A 12,654-nucleotide genomic window follows, 5' to 3' on the forward strand; every position below is an offset into this window, starting at 1 on the left:
GTTGAACTTTGCCCTTATTAGAACACTATTATCACTTCACAGAACCACAGAGAAAAGCTTGAAGTGGAAATGAAATTATGTTTTTACATAATGATAGTTAATAGTTTTCTGAATAGTAAATTTGTTTTCATATCTCTGTTAATATTAAATGGATATTTGCAATGTACAAAGTAAATTATAAATTGGAAGATTAAATTCAGGAATGCCTGTGTGAAATTCTGTGGTTTATATGCAAGAGTTTCAGATGCTTAACTGCTTACTGGGAATTAATAGTTTGCTGTTCTCGCCACCCCCCACCCCTTTTTTTTTTTTTTTTTTTTTTTAATGCTTACTCTGGCCTTCAAAAGGACTTACAGAATTCCAGGGCCTGGAAATAAGTTTTTCTTAAAAAATTAATTACCTGCAAGCTTCTAAAACCTGATCTCTTGAATTTAGAACTGCTGCACAAAATGACTTATTTTTTTTTTATTTTCCTGGTTTTGGGGATTGCTTGCTGTCACTATATACAGAGGTAGGCAAATTTAGTATAATTTAAAACATTATTATTTTTGTGAAGGCTATTTAACTTTTTTACTGCTCTACAGTTTCTCAGAATTATTACAATTTTCTAATCTTTAAAATGTAGAAAAGTCAAATTTTGCAATTTATTTTTAAGCTGCCATCATGACACTTTGACATTGTACTTAGAAAACCATCAGGAAATTTGAGAACAATCTCAGGCTGCTTTAAGTCATGCTAACGTCCTGCACTGTTACACTTCTCTTTACTATTTTTTTTTTTTTTTTAAGAAAAATTGCTTTTATTTTCGTTGCTTCTTCTTTTTATTAGTATCAGGGATCAGGCACACACCTCCCCATCACAGCACACAGGGAGAACAATGGATATTCCTCCTGTTACTCAATAGATTTACCATTAAAGTGTCTGCCTGGGAAGGAGGGAAAATTATATAAAGGGCTTCTCAACCAGCCGCCTGCTCCCCAGGCTGGGGGTAAGGCCATGCTCCTCTCTCCCTTTGACTCTGGGTTGATGTGCAAAATGTAATGCAGTGCTGCCAGGACCAGCACAGGGGGAAGTGAAGACAGGTACGGCATGGCTTCCCACATACTGTGAAGCAGTGCTGCTGGTACAGGGTGAAGAGGCAGTGGGCACTGTTTGCCCCCCAGAGGCTGTATGCTTCCCCCTTGGTATCTGACTGTCCAGAGCGTGCAAGCCTGCCTACTGGATAGCCATAAGAATGTGCAGGTGGTGCTTGGCTGGGTGTGCTTCATGCCTCAGGTCAGGAAACCTGGGCAACACAGCAAGGTTTGGTAACAGACATGGAGTTAGGGGTGGGAAGAGCGTGGGGCTTGAGTTGACTTGTGGTTGGAGAGACAAGGGTCACAGGAGGTGGCGGGGTTGCATGATGAAACCCAGAAAAATAAGCTCAGGCTATAATCACTGTGAGCAAGACCAACAACACGTTCACAAGGAGGAAAGGTTAGACATCAGTCAGTTTTATCAGCAGGAACTCTATGAGAACCAAGTGCACAAACAAGCATCTGATTAACTTGACCAGCTGTTGCTATCTCAGATCTGATGGGCAGATACTTTTAGAGGTAAACAAGGTTAAACATATATTTAAGCAGCATAACCTTTTTTTTTTACCTCTAAGGAAAAGCTCTCAGAGAGTTTCTGTGCTTGCAGCCTGCATGCATACAGCTGTGCAGTACACTTTAGAGTCAGACTGACAGTACCCCAGTAAAAGCTGTACCATGTCTGCATCTGGTGGTCCTGGTGACTTCACCCTCCATCCGAGTTACAAATACGGCATTTTTGAGATTAAGCCATCTGGGACAATTTCAGAAGTCCTGCCTTTTGCTAAACAATTTGAAGTGTTTTCTTCCTAAATACTAACTCAAATGTTTACTGCCTACATAAAAACTGCTAATTGTAGGGTGCTAAGTGCAACTGGGATATATGAGGGTTTAATTGCAGAGTATGACTCAACAGGAGAGCGTGGAGAGTTGCAGTGGAGGCTGAAGGAGGGTCTAGATAGCAATGGGGCACAAAAATGTATGTATGCAAGAGAGGAAACCTGGGTTTTTGGGGAGTTTCCACTTATGGTCCAGGTTGAAATAAAGATCTGTTTGAATCATGCAATCTGTAGTCAGATTTTGACTCTCAGTGAAGTAACCTTGGTGGCTTATATAGAAATACAGACAGATTCATTATAGGTGCCTCCAGGGACTCAGTGGGTGCATGTGGTTCTGGCATGTGCAGCCACAGAGCAGGAAGGGTGACGGTGCTGAGCTGCTGATGGCAGGGTGCAGGGTGGGGTGCCCAGTGAGCCTTTTGATCAGTGCATAGGACTTGGCAATCCTGAGGCTCGCTCTTGCCAAGGGTTGGATGTTTGAAGAGAACCTGTAACATGCAGGAATTCCTTCAGGGTGTATGATTGAAGTTCACAGTGTTAACTATAAAGTTTGCTAAATCCAAACACCTCCACCTTCTCACCCCTACCACCACCCTTCATCCCACACACATGCACATACAGGTACATTAGTATTCCTGCTTAAAAATTCTCTGTGTATCGGTGATTCTATTTAAAAAGTAGCAAGTACTCAATTATAACACATAACAGCATCATCCATATGCACAACTCTTTGATCCAAAGGTTAAAGCATTTAAAACCAAATCAAGAACACACAGTGCTTACTGACTGAGGCAACTGGATTCTTCTGTAACAGTATGAAACAAGACTGAACAACAAACTGATGAGTGATACCGCCATGTAGACAGGATACCTTCTTCTCAACTTCGGGCAAATCAGTAATTGCCTGAAAGAACTCATTGCATTGTTCTTGGAATGTGATTCAAACGATTTAGATGCTGTGTCTCTGACTTCACTGATGGTATTAATTGGTTTTGAGACACATACCCATTTTGTCATTTCTAAAGGTGAAGGCTGTTCTGTGTTTTATTAATGATGACAGCATTGCTGAGAAAAAGGAAGGTCTAAAATATTTAACTTTAAGAACATGACAGATTAAATAACCTGTGGGGTCCTAATAATCATCATTCACAATGTAGGAGATGACAAGGTGAAATTTCTAAGATGACATTTTGTCACTTGGGATAGTCAAATTGACAAAAGCTATACATGCTGCTCTGCAGCTTCTTTACTGTAATTGGGCCAATTTTACTATCATGCTATTATCCTGCACAGCAGAACTGGTGACAAACAAAGAAGTTTTTGTGATCTCAGTCAAATATTTTTCCATGAGCACAAGAAAATATCTCCTTTGCCAAAAAAAGAATGAAAATTGTCCCTGTATTTTGTGACTGGACAGAAGCCCAAGGCTCACGTCTGCCTGGAAAAAGTGTAATCTGTATTTTTAGTTCCTGCTTCCTTATCTTGGGATCTTGCAGAAAGGGCCACAAGTCAGGAAAACTATAATTGCATTTGGGTTTTATTCCTGTTACATGTTGAAATAACTTTCCTTGGGGTATGGTGGAGGAGAAAGAGGGGTAAATTTCTATTCCCATGCTTTTTGCAATTTCAGCAGTCTGCTGTAATTTAGCCTTATTTTCTACTATGCACCAGCACATAATAATTCCTTTTAAGTATAACAACACAAAACTTGATTGCATTAGCACATGCTTCAGTGTAGTTATTGGGAAACTTAACCGAATTTAGAACTATTTGAACTTCAGAAGAAAACTTACCAATGGCTACATGAGCAGTGGTAAAGGAAGTGGTTTTATAATTCACTAATGTAGTGTGAAATCCTGAAACAACCCATCTTGCCAAAACCAGAGCATCTTATGTATTACCAATTAGAAGCTTCAGGCAAGAGTATATTTAGTAATGCATATTTGTTAACATGGAATAAAAATACAGTGGAGAGTAATGCGGAGTGTGTGTGGAGTGGAAATATATCCAGCTAATACAAATAGTGTCATTTCACGGAAGCGTTAAGCTGTTACCCCCCTCCCCCCCAGTATTGTATTATAATAATCATTATTTTTCTGCACGACAGAAATAGGAAAGTGCTATCATTAATGCCCTCCATGCCTTGGACAAAGCTTGCCTTACTTTTCATCCACTGAATGAGATGCTTATATTCATTGTTTTGGACACACTAAAACTGGAAAACTGAAGGTAAATATTTCTCTTAGTCCCTGGCACATTTAAGTCTCTGGGGTTCAGATTGAATGGCAGTGGTAGGCAGCAGTTAGTCTGCATTATGTAAGGCCTCAAAAATTCTAAGTCAGAGGACCAAAAATATTATGGTGGTGTCTCTTTGGCTGAAGAGTTAACACCTGTTTTCCCAGCCTTTCACTCTTACCCTTCACTCCATCTATGTACAGTTCATAGAATTATAAAATACTTTGGGTCAGAAGGGACCTTTAAAGGTCCTCTAGTGCAACCCCCCGCTGCAATGAGCAGGGACATCAACAAGAAACGGTTTTTCAGAGCCCTGTTCAACCTGACTTTGAACGTTTCCATGTGGGCATCTACCATGTTTCTGCGCAATCCTTTCCAGTGTTTTACTACCCTCACTGGAAAACATTTCTTCCTTGTATCTAGTCTGAACCTACCCACTTTTAGTTTAAAAGCACAACCCCTTGCAACAGGTTCTACTAAACTGACTTCAGTGAGATCTCACATCTTGTTTCCAGGTACCCTGCTGTTAATTCTGCCTTCCTGAACTTTCGGATCAAGTCATCCTCCTTTTTGTCACATTAAGGCTACTTTCCACATGAAGAATGCTCATTTCCATCCTCTGCAGCTACATGGAGCTTACCTAGCCCTAGCTGAACAGAGTGCCCATCATACCTCCAACCCACCCGAGCTATCAGTGCATGACATCCCCAGGGCATGACTTTTCCTACGCCATCAGTGCAGAGCTCCACTGTTCTGTGACTCTCTTCAAGCCCATCAGCTCTGTGTTTCTTGATGTGACCAACAGCTACAGATGTCATTCATGCTCTATGATATGGCATACCTAAATCCTTTTCCACAGACTCCCAGCCAGCCCAGTAACATTGCTCTCTGCTCTTTCTCATCAGTCCTGCCTGTACCTCACTCCTACTTGTAACCCCTCTTATATCTGCCTACAGCATCTTTTCCTCTCTTTTTATCACTCTCTAAGGTAGGTTGAAAGCCTTAGCAGGCTTATCTCTTCCTCCTAGGCTGGCATCCTTTCATTCTCTTCCAGGAGTGCAGAGGTGCCAGAGCTCCCTGAGCAGCTGTTTTTCTTCCCAACTTGATCTCATGTCCTGGCCTTCTTAGTGAAATGCCACAATAAGCTGCTGAGACCTGAAAGGCCAAATGCTATCTTCATGGGATAAGCTCTAACCTCAGCTGAAAGTCCCTGTTATTTGCAATAAATTTTTGACTTGGTAAATGCCACTTACTGTGAAAGAAGTGCATCAACAACATGCAAACTTTTTATTGGTAAATTAAAATCCCAGTATGTGGCTAAGAGCGTGAATGGAATTTGAAAAACTGCCTAAAGCAGGGCACAAACAAATTTAAGCTCATTAAGAAGCTACAAGAAACTTTTAATTCTGAAGTTGAAATAATTTTCATAATCACAGATAAACTATGGATCAGCAATGAAGGCTGATAATGAGGACATATAAGGTGGCATATAATGAGGTGGCGTAAGACTTCAAAATGCATGATTAAGAAATGAAATCATTATGAAGGAGTCTGCATCTAGTAGCTTACATTCTCGCAAAAATTCTTCAAGGAGATGACAGGACTTAAAAAAGTGCTCTTAAATGGGGCTGACACAATGCAATATACTAATTATTTGGCAGTGCATAATATCTTTATTTAGAACAATAAAGTATATGTATATAATGTAAATTCCAAATTTGAACTGGTATAAAAAAGATCTGGGAAAACATCTATCTTTAAGAGGGCACATATATACATACACATCACATTTTATAAACTTTGTTGATTACCTTCAGTCAGAATGTAACTATGTAAGACTGTACTGACATTTACACTGAAATAAATGATTTTGCCCACAATACAATCAGCAAATATCTGCATCGCTATCACTAAAGAGTCTGAAGTTTCCGCGTTCCATCAATTTGATAATAGCAACATGCCACTATTACTGTATCTGTATTAAAATGACAGTTGAATCAGATTCCTGAACTGAAGAATGCTGGATAATTCTTACATGTAAATTTAACTCAGAATATCTGTATTTTATATATACAGTTGGCTTTTCAATTTATGTAGTTCTATTAGGTGTACCGGGCAGTTTCAGCATATTACAATCAGAGAGCAACAGAGAAAAAGCTGGTGAAGATCAGAATCTAAAAAATGTGCAGGTTGTGCACATACTCCATAGTAGAGTACATTTTATAAGCTTAATTATAAGTTGACCTTGTGATGAAATAAGTACCATTAATTTACTCAAGTAAACACACATCTAAAGTAGCACACTGAGTTACTCAGCATATCACTAGCTTTTTATTCTCACGAGGTCACTATTAATTGCATGCAAAATTCAACTACTCCAAGGAAACCTAAAAATATTAGTTTCTCACAAACCCACAGATACCTTTAAACCAAATTAGGTTGATTTTTGTATAAAGAATACACCACTTGCTTTTCCCCAATTTTAAGAGAAAGGGAGTTAATTTTCTAACTGTGTTAATGCACGGACTCTCTTTACCCAAAAAAAGACTGAAAAACTGATTACTCTTCAGAAGTTAAACAGCTTACTACTTCATAATGAGGAAAATAAAGGACTATTCCTGCCATACCTACTCCCACTGAACAGCAACAAATTGTATTTCCATTGATTTCAAAGATGTCTCACAGGTCAGTAGTCTTTCAAAACAACACCATGTCCAAAGTTAGGGCCTCCTCAGTGGGTAGACAAATTGGGCTATCATGTTTCCAGATGCAATGCCATCCACTGTATCCACAAATGTCTAGAAGTGTCCTTCTGCTTTGCAAGATGATTGGGAATACCCAATGTTTTGTCCAGATCTCTCAAAAAGATGTTCAGAGAACAGGAAAACCACAGGCTCCAGTAACAGTTCTTCTACTCCATGCATCATACTACTTTGGCGCATATATGCAATATGAAGTTGTAAAGTTTATACATGTTCTCATGTAGCCTTAAATTTGCCTTGCTCCACAGAAGAGATTACAGTTTCTGACATTATTTGAAAGTCACTTAGCTACTACCTTAAGATATTATGCTTGGAAGGTGAACATTTTGCAGCAGTCTATCTGGTTTTAATGTATGTTTCAATTTACAATCAATAATTTCTATGGTACTGAACAGGAGCTGAAAACATCATGTATTTTGAATATCAAAGTATAATTTGGAGAATACCAATGTGTAACTTTATTATGCATTTGTGTTTCTGGAAAAAAATGTGCTTAGGAAAACTAACATTCTTATGAACAAAGAATATAAATAAATACAATGTTTTTGTGTAACTGAATCTATGAAAAATACTGTAAAGCTTCAAATGTATAAGCTTGCTTTGAGAACATATTGTATAGCAACACAAAGATAATTGCTTCCATCTATTGTGGATTCTTTTCCGCTCTGTCAAAACCAATATGCAGTTATTCTCTACATTACCAATAAGGTGCAATTTTCCCATAAATTAGGTCATGCTGGCATTTCTTTCAGGGTAACTCTTAAATAAGTTTAAAACATGAAGTCTGAGGGCCTTGTGAGTAAAAAACTACACAACATCAAATGAGACCCAGCTGTAGATGGAGAATTCTGTTTGATTTTTGCAGAGCTAAAATTTGAAACGCACTTGCTTTTTAGAAGTGATGATAAACCCTGATTATTTTCTTAATAAGTGGTGAGTGCTGCAGCAACTTCTGAATAAAAATTAAGGCCTAATTCTCATGCTAAGCTCCTTTTGATTGAGTCTAAGTTCCTTCCATGATGCAACCCCCAAAGCTCTGTTAAATAGAACTACGCTAATTTGTACCAGCTGGACTTGAGGACCCTTTTCTGACACACAGAAAGTGCAAAAAGGCCTCTGTATAAATAAAAAACTGTTCCACATGATCAAATCCTTGTCAGTGAATTCATGAGAAGTTTTGACATTGATCTCAGTAGGGTCAAAATTCCACGCAGATTGGCTACATACATACATACAAACATACATACATATACGTAAGCTCTGTCAGCAAACACAGTGAGATTTTGAGTTTTTTTCTTTTTTAGGAAGTATGAAAGATGAATCAGTTTTACCAATAATACACACACACACACACACACACACACACATACAAATATATTATATGTATATTCTTTTTATGCATGGTTCTCAGAAAATTCAGCAGATGATTAAAATTTTCACAATGAATCTTAACAAAAGTAAGTAACTTTATGCTTTAAAGAGGACTCCAACTTATGTGAAATATTAAAATGATAGTGGGTTTTTTAAGTTTTCAAGTTACTTAAACTAAACCTCTTGCTGACCTTGTCAGTTTGACAACAGACAGCAGTTTATCAGTCAGCCATCTTTACCTTTTGAAGTACAACCCCCTAATAGAGATAAATAATTCATACCCATTATCTATAAAGAATCAAGATGAAAAGATGCACAACTACACTTGTAACATTTAGCATGGCATTTTTTGGATTTACTTGAAAATGCATGTCTGTACATCAGTCTTGTGCAGATTCCATGGATGCTATAACAGCAAAAGATGCAGAAGTGGGAAATAAAGCCTTTCTCTTCTGTTTTGAGAGAATTAACTTTAAGAGTGGAGAATGACAGGATATTAAAGCTTACTAAACACTTAAAACACAATGCAAACATTAATTACAGCTGATGTAAGTAAAAGCTAAATACACTCAGGATCTTTCAGATTTTCTATGCTATACATTTAAAAACAAGGTACAAATGGCATGCATCTTCAGCATTTAAAATGCATTTCATAGGTTTGTCTTTATTCTGATGTTTGAACGCAATTCAGACTCTTTCCCTTCCATTGGCATGGCTGGAAATTTCACCAGTGTTCACATACCCAGCAATTACTCTTAATGCTTTGAAGCTCCATTAGGTACATTCACCTCCTGTTTACTTTGTCCTCATCCAGTATTTGCTTCTCCTAAACAGAGACCACCAAGGCTGATGAGTTCTTGAGGCTTTCTGGGGTGAGCAACTAGCCACCTGGCACCCAACAGAGACCACATGCTGCTGCATACATGACTTTTGCCAGGCAAACGACACTCCTTACAAGTAAAAGGCTAGAACACAGGTCCATGGCATGACTTTGCTTTCAAGTTTTATATACAACATTGAAGAGTATGTTATCTGTATCCATTTCTGTTTTCTCTCAGTTCAGAAAACTCCATCTGAAGACACCAAGGTAAGGTAGAGGACACAGAAATTAAATTAAGGATGTAAAAGTATTCATGACTTTCAATGATTACACACAGTTGGAGGCATTTGAAAGATGCTTTTTGCTCAGGACCTGTACTTTGTTTGCCAGAGTCAGCTGCAAGTTTCAATGCAATTACAAATCCCCAAATGCCAAACAAGGTAGATGTTCACATAGACACAGTCCTGCTAAGTGCACACTCTTCTTGTCGTCAATTCAGTGTTGGTTTCACAGTAACAAACACAAATTGTCCTCATGTCTATAGCATGTCTATGGAGTCATGGGCAGCAACAACAGATGCAGACTCAGTCTGTCACTCCAGAAGGAATACGAATGTGCTTAAAGCTGCTTCATTTATGAAGCGAACATGGAACTGTTACCTGCCTGAAAAGAAAAACAAAAACTATAATTTTGCTGCTTAGTTTCTCTGTCTGCATTGCTAAACAGCAGAGCTTTTCACAGACATACGGCATAGACATTTTTTCTTGTAATTTTGGAAACAGACAAATTCAACAACTCTGCCATAGATATCCCTTTATTTTGAAGGAATAATTATTGTTATAAGATGTACTTTCTTGGTCCAACAGCACACTTGCCTGCAAAAGCTCCTTGATGTCATCTATGGTGATGAAACAACTCTAATTGTTTTACAGAACTGTGTTTGTGCATCTTGGTTATCTGGCAATCTCTGGCAGCAGACTTCCCTTTGAAGTCATCTGGAGAAGCCAATACCAAACTGAGTTTACATCTTTGGAAAAATCAGACAACTCATCCAGTTCAGTGATGACTTCCCTTCTCAGTGAGCAGATGTTAGAACAAAACAGTTAAGGAGATTGGAAGTCTCTGAAGTTGTAACTAACTTGATCACAACAAACACTCTGAAATACATTTGAGAGTGACCACTACAGGATGACCTGCAAAACTTGGATTGCCTGTTATACTCTCATGCTGCTCTTTCTGCTCATAATGTTAAATGAAGGATTCAGCACTGCCTGAATCTTCCAGGCCCTTGGATTAAGTACAGCACAACTCCTGTGGTAAGAAGCCTCTTGCCAGCGACATGCACCATTCTGCAGAGGACCAACTGGGACTGAGAAAGGTCACTTGCCTTTGCTGCTAACTCTTACATACTAAAGCAAGAATGATGTATCTGATAGGGCTACAGAGTCTGCAGACTGTGCTGAGTAAACAACAACTAACAGATGCTCAGATTTACTTGGTCTGTTCTCCTGCCCTCACCTGCTAGTTTAATGATTTTGGTTTCTAGATTACACTGCTTTGAAGCAGCTGTAGGACAACAGTGGAAGACTTCTCTGTATCAGCTTTTGCACCAAGAAGGAGAAGCAGTTGCTGTCCTTCATTTGAGAATTCTGGCATATTTTAATTTGTAATATTTTCAGGTTAAAAGTCAAATGCCTAAATTAATGATATAAGATTAATTACATTTGCTGCTAAGGATCTTAAGCATAAACAAAGCCTACTGGTAACAAGTTGTTGTTGTTTGCTTTTTTTTTTCCCAAAATGGACTTTGAATCACTTTATATTTCAGCAGTCAAAAGTTATTAAGCCTATGCTAAGACTCTCAACCATAACAACTTACCAGTACACAAAACAGTAACAGTGTTGAGGGAGAAAAACCAACAGCTACACTTGTAGATGTTCCTTTTCTTTTTTCTGCAACACACTGAAAGAAAAAGGTACTTCATTACTACAGTGCTAGTGTTTCAAGAAAATAGAATGGAAGGGTTTATCAATAAGTTACAATAAAAAGGAACCCAAAGTTTAGTATGAGGATGAAGTACGGGATGAGTTATTAGTAGCAACTAATACACTTGATGAATATGTAGTCTTCCATTCAAGTACTGCACATGAAGCATATTTGTTTTAAGAATGCATTATTCTAGAAAGTTTAAACACAGATTTCCTCTCCTGTAACCAAACTGCTAGATCAGAACCTTGTCTATTTCTGCCTTCAACAGTGGGCAGCACCAGCCATTTCACACAGCCTGAGAAGCCTACAGGATGTGTCCTTCTGCCATCTGCATCAGATCTGTCCCTTAATCCCTCGTAGTTAAAATTTTACCAAACACCCTGAAATACAAGGTTAAGTAATGCTCTCAAAATGCTTTAGCGTGAACTATTATAATTTAAAATATCCCTAAGTCCTTTTCGAATTTCACTGACTTCTTTGTCCAAGTCATGTCCAAGCAACTTTGAATGTGTTCAAGCACTATTCCTAAGGTATATGTGATTGACTGAGTAACACAGGATTTTTTTCTCATTAAAAATCAGGTAACGCAGTGTTTAAGTACGAATAGAGCCATAAATCATTTCAGTATGATCTTGGGAAGTTATCAGGTTTTGTATGAGTTCTCATTAACATTAAAAAACCCCTGGAAAATGTAGATGATTATATACACATACCCTGGGGAAAGTAAAATGTGAGATAATCCAAAAATTGTTCCTGTGAAAAATGTTTAGAAGGTTATAGGAGCACAGCCAGGAAGATGTTGTTTTCCAGTTAGTTACATAACATGAACCTTTACACCACACAGCAAATAACACAATTAATTTTCTTTTGTTGCTTCCTATATAGGTCCCAGCCTTCCTTTCTCACAGTGGGAGTACGGACAAATAAAGGTAATGTCCCTTTAGTAACATTTTGTATGCAGGAATCTCCTCCATATCAATTTTTATGTTTAAACTAAAAGCTCCTTTAAAGGACACATTCTCAGCACACATTTTGCTTCTACAGCAAGACTTTGTGTTTGATGATGTTTTTTTGTGTTTGTCTTAGAGCTGGAAAGAAACCTCCAGAAAGTTTATCTTTGCGATGAGCTTACATTTGTATATACAAAGTGAAACGACGTACCTTATCTCATTTTCCTCTTGACAGTCATGAGACTGCATAGTTTCACCACTTTCTGGTCTGGATTTGGGATGTGTTTTCTAGGAAGAAGATGCATGAAATATAAATGTTCTAAAGCTTTCCTTATCAACTCCCTAAAAAAATATTTTATGTTTCAGTTTGCTTCAAATTTTCAGTATCAATTATCTTGCAAAATGTAGGCCAAATCTTGTCCTCCAATATATATCTGCTGTGGGTATAATTTTACCATCAAAGCCTTTGTATTGCAGGCAGGGGTACAAGGCGAAAAACCGAAAGAATCCTGTCCTCAAGATGCAATAGGAGAACCTGGAAATTAGGGAAATTCTGTGGTTTTAGTTTCCAGTTGGACAGCTATCACGCTGATTAGACAGGATTTGCACTTTGG

At 38.1% G+C, this 12,654-nt stretch overlaps 1 protein-coding gene across 3 annotated transcripts in view; it reads right to left on the minus strand.

Annotated features, from left to right (window-relative positions):
• Positions 1-5,530: 5,530 nt before the first annotated feature.
• The window catches only part of KITLG (KIT ligand), a 57,011-nt gene continuing 49,887 nt past the window's right edge, over positions 5,531-12,654 (minus strand). For all 3 annotated transcript variants that reach the window (XM_065669913.1, XM_065669922.1, XM_065669903.1), the window contains 3 exons: positions 12,252-12,328; positions 10,980-11,063; positions 5,531-9,763 (listed from right to left, as the gene is read on the minus strand). In XM_065669913.1, the coding sequence (XP_065525985.1) occupies positions 11,024-11,063; positions 12,252-12,328 (117 nt within the window). In that variant the 3' untranslated portion in view covers positions 5,531-9,763; positions 10,980-11,023. The remainder of the gene's footprint in view (positions 9,764-10,979; positions 11,064-12,251; positions 12,329-12,654) is intronic.

The sequence above is a fragment of the Lathamus discolor genome, chromosome 1 (assembly GCF_037157495.1).
Source record: "Lathamus discolor isolate bLatDis1 chromosome 1, bLatDis1.hap1, whole genome shotgun sequence".
In the NCBI taxonomy this organism is placed as follows: domain Eukaryota; kingdom Metazoa; phylum Chordata; class Aves; order Psittaciformes; family Psittacidae; genus Lathamus; species Lathamus discolor.